This window comes from Garra rufa, chromosome 13, assembly GCF_049309525.1.
Source record: "Garra rufa chromosome 13, GarRuf1.0, whole genome shotgun sequence".
NCBI lineage: Eukaryota > Metazoa > Chordata > Actinopteri > Cypriniformes > Cyprinidae > Garra > Garra rufa.
Window position 1 is genome coordinate 21,541,197 of NC_133373.1, and position 18,860 is coordinate 21,560,056.

Consider the following 18,860-nt stretch of genomic DNA (forward strand, 5'->3'; position numbering starts at 1 on the left):
ATATAGTAAACTTCTATGGTGCACCTGAGTTTGAACTTCCAAAATGCAGTTTAAATGCAGCTTCAAATGGCTCTAAATGATCCCAGCCAAGGAAGAAGGGTCTTATCTAGCAAAATGTTCAGTTATTTTATAAGAAAAATTGACAATTTATATACTTTTTAACCACAAATGCCCGTCTTGTCTAGCTCTGCGTGAACTCTGTGTATTCCGGTTTAAGACAGTTAGGGTATGTTGAAAAATTCCCATTTCATTTTCTCCTCCAACTTAAAAATCGCCCTACATCTCTGCAGAAGTACAGACCCAGTGTTTACAAAGTGAGTATGCAAAGAAGATCAAACGCCCTTTACCAAAAAAAGGTAAACAAGTGATGTAGGATGATTTTGAAGTTGGAAAATAAAATGAGATGGGAGTTTTTCGACCTACCCTAACCATTATGAACCGGAATACACAGAGTTCATCCAGAGCTAGACAAGATGAGCATTTGAGGTTAAAAAGTATATAAATTGTAATTTATTTATAAAATAACAGATTTTTTTTTTTTTTTTTGCTAAATAAGACCCTTATTCCTTGTCTGAAATCGTTTAGAGCCCTTTGAAGCTGCATTTAAACTGCATTTTGAAAGTTAAAACTTGTGGGCTCCATGGCAGTTCACTATATGGAGAGAAATCCTGAAATGTTTTTTTCTCAAAAAAAAACTTATTTTTTTTTACGACTGAAGACAGAAAGACATGAACATCTTGGATGACAAGGGGGTGAGTAAATAATTAATTTTTTGTTCTGGAAGTGACCTTATCCTTTGAACTGAACTTGAATATGTAATTTTGTTATTGTTTTGTTTTTTTTGGATACTTGTTGTCTCATTGCACTTTATTTGTCATTTTTTAATATATTTATGGCAATATTTGTTGTACATGTCTTATGTATTGCACTGTTTTGTACGTGTGCACATGTTCACTTTGTACTGGGAGGAAGAATTTCGTTGTATACTTGGTACAATGACAAAATAAATAATAATAATAATCATAATCATAATCATAATCCTTTAATGTAATAATTACAGTGATAATACAACCAGCTCCATGTAAAATGAAACCGCTTTATTAAAAGATGTCTGGAGTCTTCGTCTCATGTGAGTGTAAAGATTTTTGTAGTGTTTTTCATTATGCGTAAAACGTTTTTAATTATCAATAAATTAGAGTGCATCCCAAAATGAGGAGAACAAAACTGCACTGTACTCACATTCATTTAATTTATACATGGAGATATTCCTCAGGGATGGACTGAAACTTTGATTAAAAACAAACAGTGTACTCAGGATTTTGGGCAGCCCAATCCTGATTCTGGAGGGCCAATGAATTTCAAAATCCTGGTGTTGTCACGGCAAACACCTCTCACATTTTATTTTTCTGTACATATATTCATGAGATTCTGCAAATGTACAAATATTAATCCATCTATCCATCTGTGGACACCTCCATCTTTTGATCCATGCTTTTTTCTCTCCTCAGAAGTGGAATGTGAGTCAAACAAAGATACGTGTGATTTCTACGGTGCTTTTCATTTTGTTTGGTTGTCTCCTCTTCGTCACCCTACCGGCCATCATATTCAAACACATTGAGGGCTGGAGTGCACTGGAGTCCATCTACTTTGTTGTTATTACCTTGACAACAATTGGCTTTGGAGATTTTGTTGCGGGCGAGGGTGAGCGACGCCAGCATGAAGAGAACAGTGGTGAGCATAAACACGGGGGACACGCATTGTAGCTCCCTGGTTCAATAATAATCGACTCTGGTGATCCTCGTAGTTTACACCATCAATAATCAGATTGAGGATCAACGTAAGAGCTTGTACAAAGAAAAACCAAACAAACAACAAAATGAGTAAACCTTGAAACAAACATATCAGAACCAAATACAAATAAATAAACATATCACTTAAGCATAACTAAATATCACAAAAATAGCAAACAAATAATTTTACTACAACAAAACAAAGTAGAAACAAAGATAACAGGTAACAAGAAGTCAAAATACCTTGTTCTCCAGGTTAATTTTAACCTGTTGCATTCCAGGAGCTAAACTCCTTATGAACCGTAAACCTTTGAGGCCATGACCATGTGCGTCTCGGTCTCGTTCCGTACTGAAATGTTAAGCGCGTACTTGCACTATATCCGTTCACGCCAATAAATTTCACAATAAAAGACTTCTCATTACCATAAAACAAATGCAATTAAATGCTATACGAAATAAGACCAAATCCAAATATTGTGAAAACTTACAAAAATAAATGAATAACAGAAACATACAACAAAATCATTAACACGCATGCATGTGCTTTCTGGTTTGCAAAATGGATTCTAGCATCTTCTCTTGTTCAGGTGGTTCCGAGCTGGAGTATTTGGACTACTACAAGCCCCTGGTATGGTTCTGGATTCTGATTGGTTTAGCATACTTCGCTGCTGTTCTCAGTATGATTGGAGACTGGTTTCGTGTCATATCTAAGAAAACAAAAGAAGAGGTGCGTTCCTATTTTATGCAATAGATTATGCAATCTTTAAACAACAGCTGCACCCACACATCTATGAAATGGTTTAAAGCCAACGTGAAATTAAAACTGAACCTGTTTACAATCTTAAAGGGATAGTACACCCCAAAAATAACAATTTTGTCATAATTTACTTACCCTCATGTTGTTCCAAATCCTTAAGACTTTTGTTCATTTTCAGAACACAAATCAATGCACATATATAGAGTACATCAAATAACAAAAGCTCAAACCGAGCTTCTTGTCTAGAGACCCCAAAGCACAGATGCCATTGGCTCTCAGAAGGGTATTAATGAAAAGTATGTGTATTGATCAATGTTTATATGTGACCCTGGACCACAATACCAGTCTTACGTAGCATAGGTATATTTGTAGCAATAGCCAAAAATACATTGTATGGGTCAAAATTATCAAATTTTCTTTTATGCCAAAAATCATTAGGATATTAAGTAAAGATCATGTTTTAGATATTTTGTAAATTTCCTCATGTAAATATATCAAAACATAATTTTTGATTTGTAATATGTATCGCTAAGAACTTCATTTGGGCAACTGTGAAGGCGATTTATTTTTTGTTTTGTTTGTTTTTTGCACTTTTAGATTCCAGATTTTTAAATAGTTGTATCTTGGCCAATCCTAACAAACCATACAATGGAAAGCTTATTTATTCAGCTTTCAGACGATGTATAAATCTCAATTTGTGTGTCCTAAATTAAACCTGTTGGATTAAACCGCTGAATTCATATGGATTACAATGCCTTTCATTTCAAATTTGTCATATTACAGAAATCAAAGGGATCATAAACAGTATTCATGATGACATATTAGAGATTTCATATCACGGACATTTATTTGATTCAAATACGGCAAAAATGGTTTACATCAAATATATAGAAATACAAAAAAAAAAAAAACACTTATCAACAATTGATAGCAGATCATCAGATATCCATTGCACTGCTCTTCTCAGAGTTTTGTTCCCCATTTCGTAATTCACCATTATGTTGCTCCCAACCAGTTGGTTGTATTTTTTTAATACCTTTATTTCCACTGGTAGATTGTCTATAGGCTAAAACAACAGAGCCAAAGTAGAATTGCTCTCAAATATCATTCTTCTTTCAACAAATTTGAACTGAAGTATTGTTTTATTTAGGGATGCACCGAAATGAAAATTCTTGGCCGAAACCGAAAAAGAGGAAACCAAGGCCAAAAACCGAAAACCGAAACACCGAAAGAATTATTCCAATTATTAGTACCATTGCATTTATGGCTATGACTGTGTACTAATTTTACTAAAATCAAGGCATTGCAATTGCATAAATTAATATTAAAGTTTCAAATAATAAATGAGTTATATTAATTTAAACAATTATTATCAATCAAGTATTATATTATTAAATAACATATACATATATTTTACTGCCTTTGTTTAAATTGTTTACATTTTTATAACACATTATCTTGTGGATCCATCAGTTCACATTTACAACTCTACGTCTTTCTCTTCCAGCAGGAGGCGCTATCAGAATGGTAAACAAAGCAGCGCAGCAAATGACTTTGAAATGTGCAGCGCTCATATTTATTCAATAGATAGCCTTTAGATATTTAAGTCTTTCAAAAAACAACCCTTACACAATAGTAGGGGACTAAATTAATATCAGCATATGAAGTATAATCATCTCTCATTGTCTCTGAGAGAATGCATGTCAGATGCTGAAAGCACTGTCAGTTTTTACTTTCACTTTAACATATTGCGCAGTTTTCACGTTGCTTGTGTGATATCCATTGGCTCACCTCCATGGTTTAAAACATAAATATTTATAAAAATACAGTATATAGAAAAGACATATCTTTAAATTATTGCGACGTAACACCAATGTAAAGCCATTGTTTTTCACTCACTGAAAGCCACATCTGTCTGCGCAATGCGCCGATCTCTGCTCTTATCACTGGCTGCAAGCACGACTGCAGACACACCCCCTCTTGAAATTTCGGCATTACAAGTTTTGCAAATCGCTATCCGTGGTCTTTCTCAGATATACTGAAATACGTCCACACCGCAGAATTGTTGCTTCAGACAAGCACGTGCAGGCTGCGGTTTCTGTTTGCGTCAACATACTGTTTCGGTGATAAAAGTCTTTCTAGGGATGCACCGAATATTCGGCCACCGAAAATTTTCGGCCGAAAATGGCCCAAAAGTGCATTTTCGGTTTTCGGCCGAAAATTTTCGGTGGCCGAATATTCGGTGCATCCCTAGTTCCCTTCCGGAGGGAACTCTACGCTGCGTCCTGGTGGACACTATGGGAACTGCCTTCAGCATGACCGGTACTGAAACAAGCTATAGAACAACGACAGTGAACTTGACACTGTCCGGCACCAGCCTATGACATCATCAACAGGCGCCTGCTAGTATAAAAGCAGGTGCCTGAGAGCACAACACCATCTTTTTGTCTTCAGAGTCCTCTGTTCTAAACGAGTGAGTACAGCGATGCCTAGAGAGAAACTGTTTAGGAAGTGTGCGGATCCGTGTCAGAGAAATCTGACACCTGATGATGCACACGACCTCTGTTTGGTGTGTTTTAGGTGTAAGAGCACGCACGCTCTGCTCTAGAAGGAGCGGAGCGCGTTCATTGTGAGAGTTTCACTTTGAAGATACTCCGTTCTCGTTTGTCTCTTTTCTCGAGGGAATTGGGACATCCATCCGCCCCACGCAGCTCGGGTCCCGCGGCGGCTGAGGCTGCCCGGCGGCTGAGATCGCGGGGATCACAGGTGGAGCTGGCTGACGAGTTTGAGAGAGGGTCTAATCTCTCGCGCACGTCAGCCGGAGACGAGAACGCGCTGCTAGCGGAAGATGTGCCGTCTCTCACATCTTCCGGTCCTGCAGCGATTGCTCTTTTGGCTTCAAGCCAGGGCGAGCAGGAGGTTGAAATGGAACAAGATGAGCTCTCTGAGCCCATGCAGCCTCCCTGCCCCGCATATGAAGAGTTGATGTCTGTTATGGACCGCGCGGCTACCCCTTCTGTGGAAGCCCGCCGGGGAAAAGGCCGCCCTAGGTAGACTAGACGAGCGGCTTCTTCCCGGCCATAACAAGCCAACTCCTGTGAGCCTCCCATTCCTTCCTGATCTGCATAAGAGATCGAGAGGGAATGGGACAGGCCATATTCAGCCCGCATTCACAGGCATCAGCATGTGAATCATGCTGATGTCGAGGGAATGCATGGGCGCGGATATGTGTCGATGCCTCTCACTGAGCAGACGTTTGCGAACGATCCCTCAGAGCGAGGGACATCAACCCTGAAGGCTCCGACCCTGCCATCCAAGCCTTTGAGAGAAACATCTCGGTTGAAAGGCAGGGCATATGCGGCAGTGGGTCAGGCTGGTGCTCCTCTGCACACGGTGGCAGTGTTGCAGACGTACCAGGCTGATCTACTGAAAGATCTGGACCGAGGTCTGGGGCGTTGCATCCCTCGCCGGTCCACGCCCCCACCTGAACACCGGGGAAAACCAGGCCCGTCCTGGTCCAAGGGCCAGACACGAGGCCAGGTCGCCAGTGTGGCCACTCGGGGCCCTCCCCCCGGGAGGAGTCGGTCCTAAGAGAGGGGATCTAAGGGAGACGATCCAGCGCCGGCGTGGCGGCAGGCCTGGATCGGGCACCTAGAGTCTCCTCTCCGGTTCCCCTCACGTCCGTTCGGCTACCTGCCCCTCCTTTTTTCCCCTCGCCAAAGACTCTGGGGCAGGGCCGATGATGAGATTGATACTCAATCTGTTGGCCCGGTATGTGAACAGTAAAGACACTTTAATAAAATAATCAAGTGTGTATGTGTATGTTTCCTTTTTTCTGCCAGCTCCGCTTGGGTGATTTTTATTGCAGTGTTCGAGCTCCTCTTGAGCTCTACTGCCACCAAGTGCCGAGTGTAGCCAGGTCTCCCCTCGTTTCAAAAGAAAACAGTGTGTAGAGACCTCCACTCGTGGAAAACCCCTCCTGGGTTAAGCATTGTCAGGTTTTAAGAAAACCTCCGCTAAGAGTAAGCTTGGTACAGAAATGATCTAGCATACATATACATACGAGAATATGTAAAAAAAAAAAAAAAAAAAAAAGCCCCGCTTTGAAGTAGAAATCTTATATATTTAGCTGATAGGCCCCTTTCTGGGCCTCGCTAAATTATTTTCTGGTATTGTGACTAAAACCCAATCTGCCAGAACTGAGTGTAGCAGGCCTAGAAGGCCTCCTCTCTGTGAAATCCTCTATATGAGAGACATATAAAAGATAAATACTTCTTAGCGCTGAATGTAGCCAGGTCATTCTTAGACCTCCATTCATGAGAGCTTTTTTACTGGGTCGAGTGTTGCTAGGCTCCCTCTATGTGAGGTATTTCTGTTAAGCCTCCACTTTCCAGAAATGCAGGCCGAAAACACAAGGTTAAGGCAGCTTGTGAACCCTTTTCGTGGACCTGTCACTACAAGCGTTGAGTGTAGTTAGGCCTCCCTTCCTTGAGAGGGCGTGTATACCAAGTCCTCCACTCGATAGAGCTTCCTCAGTTGAGCGTCGTCAGGCTTGTTACGTTCGAGAGAGCTTGTAACCATTAAAGCCTCCCTCACTGAAAGCTCCGCTTCCGGGTTTTGCTATCGCCCGGGAATGATACAGGTGTCTTCCTCGCGAAATGCTTAGAGCACCTTCTCAAAACCACGTTAGTGGTGTCTGCTCACACAATTGTTTTGAGCATTCCCTAAAATCCACACGAGTGGTAAGTGCACTACTAGGCACTTTACTAAAATCCATATTTATGGTAAGGATCCCTCCCGTAAAGGCAGGGTCCTTCTTCAAATCCCTCACGGGTTGGACCACGCAGGATAATCCTCCGTGCCCATTTTCGAGTTGGTTCCAAAACCCTTAAGTTTTTTCAACTCCTTTGATAAGCACAGTGTAATAGGTCTCCCCTCTGTCACAGCCAACAGTACTGAGACCTTCACTCTCACAGTTATAGCAGCTAGCAGGCCCATGAGTGCCTCGCTGACTATTGTTTGGGGGAGTGCAGTCTTCCACTCACCAAAAACTAGTGTTGTAGGCTTCTCTCCTCAGAGATGCAGTCTCGGAGCCTCCACTACACAGAGCTAGATGATAAATGAGAATTTTTCATTATTTGCTCTACTGTGAGTATCTGCCTTTTTCTTGAGCGTCGAGTGTAGTCGGGCCTCCCCTCGCCTAGAGTGTTTCACTTGAGGCCTCCACTCTGAAGAGTTTCCCTAGGGAGAGCGTCGTAGGCCTCCTCTCGCTTTAGAGAGTCTTTCTGCTGAAGCCTCCCCTCTCCAGAAGCTCCGCTTTCAGGCTCTGCTATCGCCTAGAGACTGCAGTCTGGTGATCCTCTCGCTATGCTCTAGGGCACCTACTTAAAACCACTTTGGTGGTGTTTGCTCACGCAAGTCCTTGAGCACTCCTTAAAATCCACATGTGTGGTAAATGCGCTTACGCATTTTCCTCAAATCCACGTTAGTGGTAAAGGTCTTCCCCCACTGGCGGGTCCTTTTCTAAAATCCTTCACGGTGTGGGTCACGCAGGTAAACCTCCGTCCCATTGTTTGAGTTGGTTTCGTACAAAACCTTTTAGTTTTTTCAACTCCAATCCAGATAGCACTGCTAGCAGGATTGAGTGTCGACGCCTCTTCAGGCCTCCACTCTCCAGAAGAGCTCCAAAACGAAGGTAATTCTGTCGCACAGGCTAGTCAGCCTCGCGGATGACCTTCAGGATTAGAGTGTAGATAGGTCATGAGACCTCCACTCTCAGAGTTCTTCTTTGCTAAGCACGGAGGTGTGTTAGGCTCCCTCCTTGAAAGCCTCCACTCTCCAGACTCCACTCAGGTAGTACTGTCGCATAGGCTATTCAGCCTCGATGAACACCTGCAGTGTTGAAGTGTATTAAGTGAAGTGTAGTTAGGTCATCAGACCTCCACTATTAGAGTCTCCCTTCATGAGATGTTGCCAGGCTTCTTCTCAGAAGCCTCCACTCTCCAGACTCACTCAGAGTCCTTCGTTGCCTCCAGAGATTCACTAGAAATAGGCGGTCCGACTGCACAGGCTATTCAGCCTCGCGGACCACCTCTAGTATTGGGTGTAGATAGGTCACAGACCTCCATCCTTAGAGTCGTCCTCTGCTGGGTGCAGAGTGGTACCAGGCTTCTTCTTACCAAAGCCGCCACTTTGCAGAAACTCCACTCAGGTAGTTCTGCTGCACAGGCTATTCAGCCTCACTGACCACCCTCAGTGTTGAAGTGAAGTGGGTCACGAGACCCCCACTTTTAGAGTTTTCCTTTGCAAGACACAGAGTGCTTTTTTGGCTTCCTTTGAAGCAGTCACTCCTCTGAACTCCTTGTAGGTAGTTCTGCTGCACAGGCTACTCAGCCTCACTGACTACCTCCAGGTTTTGAGTGTAGAGGTGCCACGGCACCTCCATTCTTAGAGTTGCTCTCTGGAAGGCGCAGAGTGTTGCCAGGCTTCCTTTCGGCGAAGCCTCCACTCCTCAGAAAATCTCCACTTAGACAGGCCTGCTGCACAGGCTATTCAGCCTTACAGACCATCGTCAGTGTCAAGTGTAGTTAGGTCACGAGACCTCCACTCTGTAGATTCCCTCTGAGCAGAAGCTCCACTCGGGTAGTTCTGGTTGCACAGGCTATTCAGCCTCACTGAATACCCTCAGTGTTGAGTATACATAGGTAGCCGAGCTAGCCGTGGCAGGTCACTGGGCCCCAGCGACTCTCGCTGAAGCAGGGGTGATTTTCCTTCTTGACTCCTCATTAAGTCAGTTTGATCACTTATCCCTCGGCATGGCGGCGTTGGTATAAACGTTCCCATAGTGTCCACCAGGACGCAGCGTAGAGTTCCCTCCGGAAGGGAACGTCTGGGTTACGTATGTAACCCCTGTTCCCTGAGGACAGGGAACGAGACGCTGCGTCTCGGGGCCATGCCTCGGGCCCTGCACATACCTCCGTCAGACAAAAAGATGGTGTTGTGCTCTCAGGCACCTGCTTTTATACTAGCAGGCGCCTGTTGATGATGTCATAGGCTGGCGCCGGACAGTGTCAAGTTCACTGTCGTTGTTCTATAGCTTGTTTCAGAACCGGTCATGCTGAAGGCAGTTCCCATAGTGTCCACCAGGACGCAGCGTCTCGTTCCCTGTCCTCAGGGAACAGGGGTTACATACGTAACCCAGACGTTTTATTAAAACAAGAATGCATGGCATTTGTGTAAGTTTGCCATTTTACCATTTGCATTGATTGATAATGATCGAATTTAATTTTAATCTGTTGCATTCCACTAGCTTTTTAAAGACTTGTAACCGCATAGGCCACTTTTATGGTGTGTTTTTGGAAAATGTGATTTGGTAGCTTCAAGTTTCCCTTTGCATTTCTTGGGGGAAAAAGGCAGACCATTTGGAACAGAATAAGATTGTAAATAATGACAGAATATTTGGTGCACTAAACCTAACAGTTTTTGTAATATCAGTCTATTTGTTTTTGGCATATAGGTAGGAGAATTTCGAGCTCATGCGGCTGAATGGACTGCTAATGTGTCTGCAGAGTTTAAAGAGACACGTCGACGATTGAGTGTCGACATCTACGACAAATTCCAGCGTGCTGCATCGATTAAGCGCAAACTGTCCGCTGAAATAAACCTCAGCCCACCTATCAATCCCCAGATGACTCCAGGGAAACGTGCACGTTCAGTTAACCTTGGAGATGAGAGAGAGGCATATCCCTACACATTTGTACGAAACGGAAGCTTATTCCTCAATGGTCTCATCCCGGATTACGCTGACCATCGGGATATCACTAAAATACAAACAAAATGAATTGGAGCTAAAGATGTTCACAGATAAAAAACTGTGGAAAGATAAGATGTACAAAAAACAGTGAAACAAAAGGGGGCAAGAAAAGACTTTACATTTAAAATATGCCCTAACTTTTAATGTGGACAAAAATCATTGTTTTCCATTGACGGCCATGCAAAGGTAGCCATGTATTCGAATTAATAATTTTTGTTAGCCACGGACAAGTTATTTTTAATTTATATGATTGCAGATTACAGGTTAATATATACTGTAGATGTTTCACAAGTTTTCTGTGGCAAGGCTTTACAAGGCATGGCAGTCTTTCAAGACAAGAATGAATGGGCTAATATGGACAGCCGAGAAACTGCAACTGAAATGAATGGGAATGCTAACGGAGAGCTCTCTTGAGGTATACTTCTTCCTGTGTCTACCACACTACAAGACGATGTCTACAAAGCCTGAGTTTTGGTTCTGCCAGTATAATGAAGTCACAACCAGAAGAGACACAGTCAACAGGTAGGTGAAAGTGACTATAGCAGTCCTGCTGTCAGTCATGTCGCAATTATCATATTTACTGTATGACATGAGCACACATGAGCATCACCACAATGTTTTAATTACCAGTGGGAGTAACCCTCCTAAAGAAAAAGGGTCACACATGTTTTTTTAATTGTTATTATTATGTGGTCAATTTATTTATGTGGTAATTTTTCAGTTTCACCATTATATTTGTACACTCTCAAAAAAGGTACAAAAGGGAACTAATACCATTGTGCACTCTGAGTGCCAATATGTACATTAAAGATATTAATATACATCCTTTAGGGGTAAATGAGGTACAAAGGCATACTTTTTTTAAGGGTTACTGCCTCAGTAACAGCTTTTGTACCTTGTTTTCTGAGAGTATATAAGCAAACTTTTGGAACTTCACTACAGTAAAAGTTTACACTATACTTTTAAAAGTTTAAACTTAAGACAATATGAGAATTTAACATGGAGTAGATTGGTTCCATCTGATAAAAAAGATAAATAAATCACATTATGACAATATAGCTAAAGTGTTCTATGCATCCACTAGCTGCACAACATTTCTAGATTTTATGCTTAAAAATATATATTTGGATTTTTTTTTGTCATAGACATGCAAGTATTATTATTCGTAAAGCTGTTTTGAAAAAATGTGTATTGTGAAGTATTATACACATACATTTGACTCAACTTTGCGTACAACCAAAGCCAATCATAGCACTCGTTTGAATGTTTTATGGTCTCATCTCTTCATTTTTGTGTGTGCTTTTTTGTTTGTTTGTTCAGATTGTTTACCTATAAAAAAAGTCACTAGGTTTTAAACCACTCAGTTTAAGAAAACTAACAAAAATAAGTGAAATTCTTAATGGGCTAAAGCAGACACACTTTGAACATGTTGATTTGTGACTTGAGGTCTGAAGTGGACTTAAAGCAGCAAAAGTATCTGAGCACAGAGTGCTCAAGTGTAGGGGTCATTGTGGAGGCAGGTACAGGTATAAAAGTGTTCTTCATATAACATATTCACAGAGCAAAACCACTTTTCTCCAAATATAATCAGCAAAGCTTTTAACACTGCAAGTATTTGTTGTGGCAGTGCAGCTTCAGTTTGAACTGTTCCCGTTTTTGATGTGCTGCTCTCTCTCCTGTGTCCTTGTTATTTGCTTAAGTCATGCTGTATCGAATACTGTTTCTAGGGCCAAGGCTCTACGTTATTTTGTAAGGACCACCCATTGGGGGCCATTTTGGCCATTTCTAATTATTAGCGGGCACTTGCGTATTACTAATCAAAAATTATGTTTTAATATATTTATGGTTGTAAATTTACAAAATATCTTCATGGAACATGACCTTTACTTAATATCCTAATGATTTTTGGCATAAAAGAAAAATTTATAATTTTGACCCGTATAATATATTGTTGGCTATTGCTACAAATATACTCATGCTACTTGTGACTGGTTTTGTGGTCCGTGGTCACATGTTAGTTATGATTACATCATTAATCAGTGTTATTCAAAGTTTTGAGTTACAAAGGAGAACAAAGCATCAAAATATTTTTTATCCTGTTTTAAAAGATCTGTACACATATCACTAAAGTGCTTGTGTATACTGCAAAACAAACAAACAAAAAAAAAAACATTTAGAGATATGAAAACCAAGATAAATGCCAAATAAAAGCATAACCATAAATGGTTTGTTCAAAAATAGGTGTTGTGAGAAGAACTCTTTTAATTGTACAGTTGATAATGAAAGTTCTTGATAATGAAAACTTGATAATGAAAGTTCAAAATGTATAGTTCATACTCATTTGGAAAATCACATGAGTCAAAATCCAGCTGTCAGTCACTGATTCCAAAAAGTCCACATAGGAAATTAAAGTATGTCATTGCAGTCAGGAGTGTGAAATATTCTTGACAATAGTGATAACATGCACCTTCAACAACTGCTGAAACAGAATTAATTTAACCAAAGTCAGTGGCCAGTTTCCCAACTAAATCACTAATCACCATAATGACGACCACCTTTTAAAACTTAAACCACTTTTTGAAAGAAATAAAGCCAAACTAGTTTGTAGTAAGTGAAGATGATAAACACTCAATAAAAAATGTGATATGTAACACATTTGCAAATTTTGTAGAAATCATACCAGCACACACACAGAGAGAGAGAGAGAGAGAGAGAGAGAGACATTAATTGTCCCCATGTTCAAAGTATACCTCTTTTTCTGATGACCAACAATGCTGGGTTTTTTAGTAAGGGTGGTAAAGCAGTCATGTGTATAAACTCAATAGTCAATGTGTACATGCAGTAGCACAAACAACTATAATGTGCGAACACAATGCGTTTAACGCGATTACAGTACACATTTAAAAATAAATGAAATACCTGATAGCAGAGAGTTTCTGGTTACAGAATCCCAAATGACTATAATGCTACTTCACTTATATATCCAGACCAGAACAAACTAATCTTCCAATCTAAGTTGTAAAAACATAGAAGACCTTTTGATTGGTCATGATCCATGACCCAAGGGTCACACCTGGCCAGAGAAAGGAAAACGTTCTCACCAGACCCTAAGAGAGACACACTCCTCAGCAGCAGAACAAAAGTTTTCAGTCTTTCTCGAAATATAAGTGACTGCTGTGAAATTAAGACAAATTAAATTATACAAAACATAAAGGGAAAAGCAACAGATTCGCAACATGCATTATGTGGTATATAGATAATCTTAGTGAACTTTCAGTGAAGCCTAATGGAGGAGAAGAGCAAGAGGGAAGAAAATGAGTTTCATTATTTTGTTCCATGCCATCTGTTTTGTAAGAGTTTCTGAACTTTGGTTGGTGTTACAGTTTCAAGTGAGAATCTCAACAGTCATTTATGCTTTTAAAAAGCTGGACTCATGGCACCTGGGACAAATGCATTTGAACAGTACACAAAACATTAATCACTGTTTAGCCATCTGAGAATTTGGTATGGAGATAAAGGTTAGGATCATAATTTGTCTGTAGAATTAAAGCACACCGTGGGTGTATATTAGGATCATTTATTGTTTGCTTTTGGGATCTGAAGCACCGTTTGGACCCAAAATGGTAATGCATGGCATGAGACTTAAGTGAATCAGGGAAGAGCATAAACATTTGGTTTTATGTGGATTTAACCTCCTCTCTTTTTAACCTTCTAAAATTATTCATAAAATTATTTGGGTGTTCTCAAATATCCCTTACAAAATTAGCTTTACAGTACAGAGTAATGGAATCTATTGAAAATGAAGTAGGATACAAAATTAAATTTTATTTTTCCTGATACATATCGCCCAACTCACAGCTGATCTATGCTTAGTGGGCAGCTTCAATATATCAAATCACTGACCTTTTCCCATGCAGAGACATTGAAAAAGGATGTAAGGAGAGTAATTGGATTTCATTAGGAGAACATACTCACCTTTCTGCTGATGATGATGATTTCTGCTCCTTATGTTTTGTGTTTAATTGGGAACAGGTGCCTTCAGTTCATGGTTAATTATTGATTCCCATGGCAACACTGACAGGCTCACAGAAGGCCCATCAGTATGTAATCAACTAAAGCTGTTTTAATATTATCAGAGGATACATTTGGAAAAAAAATGGAATGATTTTTGATTTCAAGTGTTTCTTATTAGCCAACATAAGCTACCATTCAAAAGTGGGCAGTTGGTAAAAAAAAATAAAAATAAATAAAAATACTGTTACTTTTGGTCACTTTTAATATCAAATATTTCTGCTGCCCTGGACTAATGCTGTGTTCCAGGCAGGTTTTTGAGCCCGTAAATCACAACTTGAAACCATGACTCACGACTTTGTAGCGTTCCAGGCAAGTCACGGCAAACTGCCAGAGTGCATTTATTATTATTATTATATTATTATTAATTTGATTGCAACGTTATATTGTGCTAAAGTCTATTTTTCCACCGTGTACTACTTGCATGAACACCGCACCAATAGGGGCTGACATTGTTGTTTCGCGGGCTATGTGATGTCAGAGCTCGGAACTGGGAGTACATTGATCTAGTACGAGTTCACGGGAGGGAAGTCACAGGTTTGACCACCGCTTCGTGCACTTTCACGGGTAGAAGGTTGGAAAAACACGGGTAATGGGTTGCCTGGAACGCAGCATAAAAGTCACCTTGTGCAATCCTGACAAATTGCCTAACCCACCCAAACCAATCAGGCATCAACATACATCCAAAATCCCACTGTAACCAGCAGCAGGGTAGATTGCATACGAATTGTAGTCTGTTACTGATTACAGATTACATGATGAAAACTATAGTAAATAACATAATCTAGGTTACTCATTTCAGGTAATGTAATGTAATTAAATTTACCATGAAACATACCGTATTGATATTTATATACATATAAAAAAAACAATGGTAAAGAAAGTATATTCAGTTTTTTTATATAGGCATATAAAATGCATTAAACATTACATAGTTGATAAAAAGCTATTTTATTAAATCATAAAAATATGAAATATAAATAATTAAAACACTTGAACATTAATGTCAATATCTATATCTGTCATCAAAAAAAGTAAACTTGCAAATGTGTTGCTAAATTATTTAAAATATTAACTTCCTCAGAGAGATTTCAAGTAAATACAGTAGTCAACATTTGAAGTGAGTCAAAACCTTTCATCATAGTTGTTCTATAACCAAAACAATACCAGTTCTTGTTTAAGGACAACTTTGATTAACTTTTTTGATCCACTTCAAATGTTGACTACTATATTTTATTTTAAGATGTTTGTCTCACAAAAACATTTAGAAATATCTGCATTGTATGAACAAACATTAATAAACATTAAAGCAGAAAGGACAATTTCTCTTTAGTAAGGAACATTTAAAAGAGAAAAAGGAAGAAGAAGAAGGGGGAATTAATAAATTATGAATAATTTACTGCCCTTGTGTGAATAATATGTAATCATGTAATCCAAAAAAACGTACCTGTAATCTGATTAAAAATATTTTCAGTATTACAACAAATTTACAGTATTAGTCATGATCGTTCAATGCAATCAAAATACACAGAAATATTTTTACATGATGGTTTTTGTGCTGATGCCTCATTACAGCTCAGTTTAATGTAACTGTATTATTCTGCTTAGCGAGAGCTGCAACCTCTGACATCCAGATCGCTGGGCTGAGACAGAGAGATTGCAGTTGCCATGGAGATCTGAGACACGTTTTAAGCCGCAGCTCCACTCTGCCGCGAGGAATACTGTGGTTGCTAAGCCATGACCATAAATTTCATCCTTCTCGTACCCACTTGACACTCTTCAGGGGATGAAGAGAGACAGACAAATCAGACACAAGACTGTTTATATTTGAAATGTGTCCTCAGATGATTTAGAGTTCCAAAGGTCTCACAGACACTCTAAAGGAGACAGGAATTGATGTTTTTCTTGTAGTAGACTCACAGCTGAAAGCATTCAGAACTGATGTTTATAAATGAATTGTATTTTTTTTTCCTAAAAAGTCTGTACACTGTCTTGAAAGCAACTAAAATGCCTTTATCTAGTAAAGGGTAGCTCTGGCTGAACAAAACGCACTGATTTCAAAACGATTGTGATCTGAGAGTGCTATTCTGTTTAAATTCTGCTTAGATAACAGCACAAAGAAAGAAGCAATTAAGATCTTCAGGCTATTCAGGCTTACTGACAAACACATGTTGTATATCATAGTCAAAAAGCTGCATCACAATTGGTTTCTGAAGGCTTTTGAGAGACTCGTTTTTATGAGACTGTTTGCAAGTTTGAGATGCTTCTAACCTTCATAGTCACAATGATAATGATGGTAATGAAAGAGAAGTTTCAGGCATCAAAGGGTGAAGAGCAGAGGTTAGACGAAGTGTTAATGACGTGAAATTAAACAATTTCTTGTTCTTGGATGAATTTTGTTTCAGACTGAATTTTTTATTCACCAAATATACATCAAGTTTCTCTAAAAGCACAGTGACTTTGGGAAATCTACCGTATGTTAGCATGCAAATTCTGCAGTTAGAATTTATAATGTATTTTGTAATACAGTTCTGTATTTCTACACTATAGGATCACTTTACTGCAAAGGTCAAATGTTTTAGGATTGAAATAAGAAAAATAATATTTATAGTTGACAAATGATTGTATGTTAGTGTATACTTGCTTTTTGTATATTGGTGCTCTGAATCTTTAAGCCAAAATAGAGGGAGTTGTATGATTGTTGTTGGGTTCTTAACTGCACCAGCCTTTTTAAAATAAAATGAATCACATGCATTGGATGTGTTTTCAATGGCTGTTCTGTGGCAATAAATCTTTAAAGTAAATGGGAATTAATGTGGGTGTTTCATTTTGTAAAAGTTTTTGAATGCATTGTTTTTCTCTTGCTTTTGATACACAGACGTGTGCAAGAGTCACTGCAGCACTGATGTACAATATACAGTATGTAACAAAAGTGAGTACACCCCTCACATTTCACCAACCATTTTAGTATATCTTCTCAAGGGACAATACTATAGAATTGAAACTTGAATATATTTTAGAGTAGTCAATGTGCAGCTTGTATAGCCATTATTGTCAAAACGCTGGCAACAAAAGTGAGTACACCCTAAGTGAACTTGTCCAAAGTTTCAATATATTGCGTTAGCACTATTGTTCCCTATCAGTCGGTTCCTTCGACGTCTCGTCGAGACCGACGAATTGGGATATCGCCTGGATAGATCAATCTACTTCGTGTGTATACAAACGAGCCAATGAATATTGGCATGCATGATTGCAGCCAGCTGCGGCTGATCACAGCGTGAGCATATAATGCGCAGCAGGTGCATGCATCATCAAGCTTTCGCTTCGGAGCTGGACCATTCTTTGTGGGACGAGTCAAGAAGCAACACTTACCTCCTTTTTTCTCTTTTGTGTTGGCGGCACGGCGCTTCAGCGGCGTGGTCTTCCGTGTCGAGTGGAAGCACACAGCTGGTCTTCACCATCCACCTTCTGTGTTGCTGCGGCCATCTCCCCTGTGCGCCTCAGCACTAAAAGAGCAAATTCCTATAAGAGCAATTTCCGAAAAGAGTTAATTTCTAAAGGAGCTCCACGGGTTGAGCGTCTTTTTAAAGACGAGGCAACATGCCTTTCTCCCCGTGCGTTTCTGGGTGCGGCCGTTTCCTGGCGCCGGGTGATGGCCACGCACACTGCCTCACGTGTCTGGGCTTTCAACACGCTGAGGCAGCGTTCGTGGATGAGTCATGTCCCCATTGTGGGAAAATGACCATCGCGGAGTTGCGGACCAGACTCCGTTTCCTGCAAAGGGGCGGGGTTCCAGTCCCTCTGCCCAGAACGAACGTTCCTCCAGGCAAACGCCGGGGGGGGCGTTGTCGCTGGAAGCAGGGGGCTGCCCGGTCTGACGGTGACGGTGAGGAACTCCCCGCCCACTTCATCGGCGGGGGCTCCTCCTTCCACCGACGCTCCGTCGCCACCGGGGCTCTCAGGGGAGCGGGTTGGACCTCCCTTAGGGGTGCCGCCCGTTACCTTTGGGCCCCCCCCCGACGAACAGATGTCGGTCGCAGCATCGGGGGGAGAGCCAGACCTCTCTGAGGAGGAGGACGGCACACTGTCGTCCACTGGGCGGTCAGCGGTGCCCGATACTGACCCGGAGATGATGGCTATGCTTGCCCGGGCCGCAGAGAGGGTAGGGCTTGAATGGAATCCTCCATCACGTCCCGACCCCTCCCGGCTGGATGACTGGTATCTCGGGGTGGCCCGCGCTGGTTCTCAGCGCCCCACCCCGGTGCCATTCTTCCCGGAGGTGCATGAAGAACTCACCCGAACGTGGACGGCACCTTTCACTGCCCGAAACCGCTCGAGTGGGACTTCCTCCCTAACCACCCTCGATGGCGGACCAGCGCGGGGATACACGGCAGTCCCGCCGGTGGAGCGTGCGGTTGCGATGCAACTG

At 40.9% G+C, this 18,860-nt stretch overlaps 1 protein-coding gene across 1 annotated transcript in view; it reads left to right on the top strand.

Moving 5' to 3' along the window:
* The window catches only part of kcnk2b (potassium channel, subfamily K, member 2b), a 43,484-nt gene extending 25,060 nt beyond the window's left edge, over nt 1-18,424 (top strand). The window contains exons 4-7 of the mRNA XM_073816561.1: nt 1,509-1,731; nt 2,378-2,517; nt 10,064-10,882; nt 16,040-18,424. Coding sequence (XP_073672662.1) covers nt 1,509-1,731; nt 2,378-2,517; nt 10,064-10,387 — 687 coding nt within the window. The 3' untranslated portion in view covers nt 10,388-10,882; nt 16,040-18,424. The remainder of the gene's footprint in view (nt 1-1,508; nt 1,732-2,377; nt 2,518-10,063; nt 10,883-16,039) is intronic.
* The last annotated feature ends 436 nt before the right edge of the window (nt 18,425-18,860 follow it).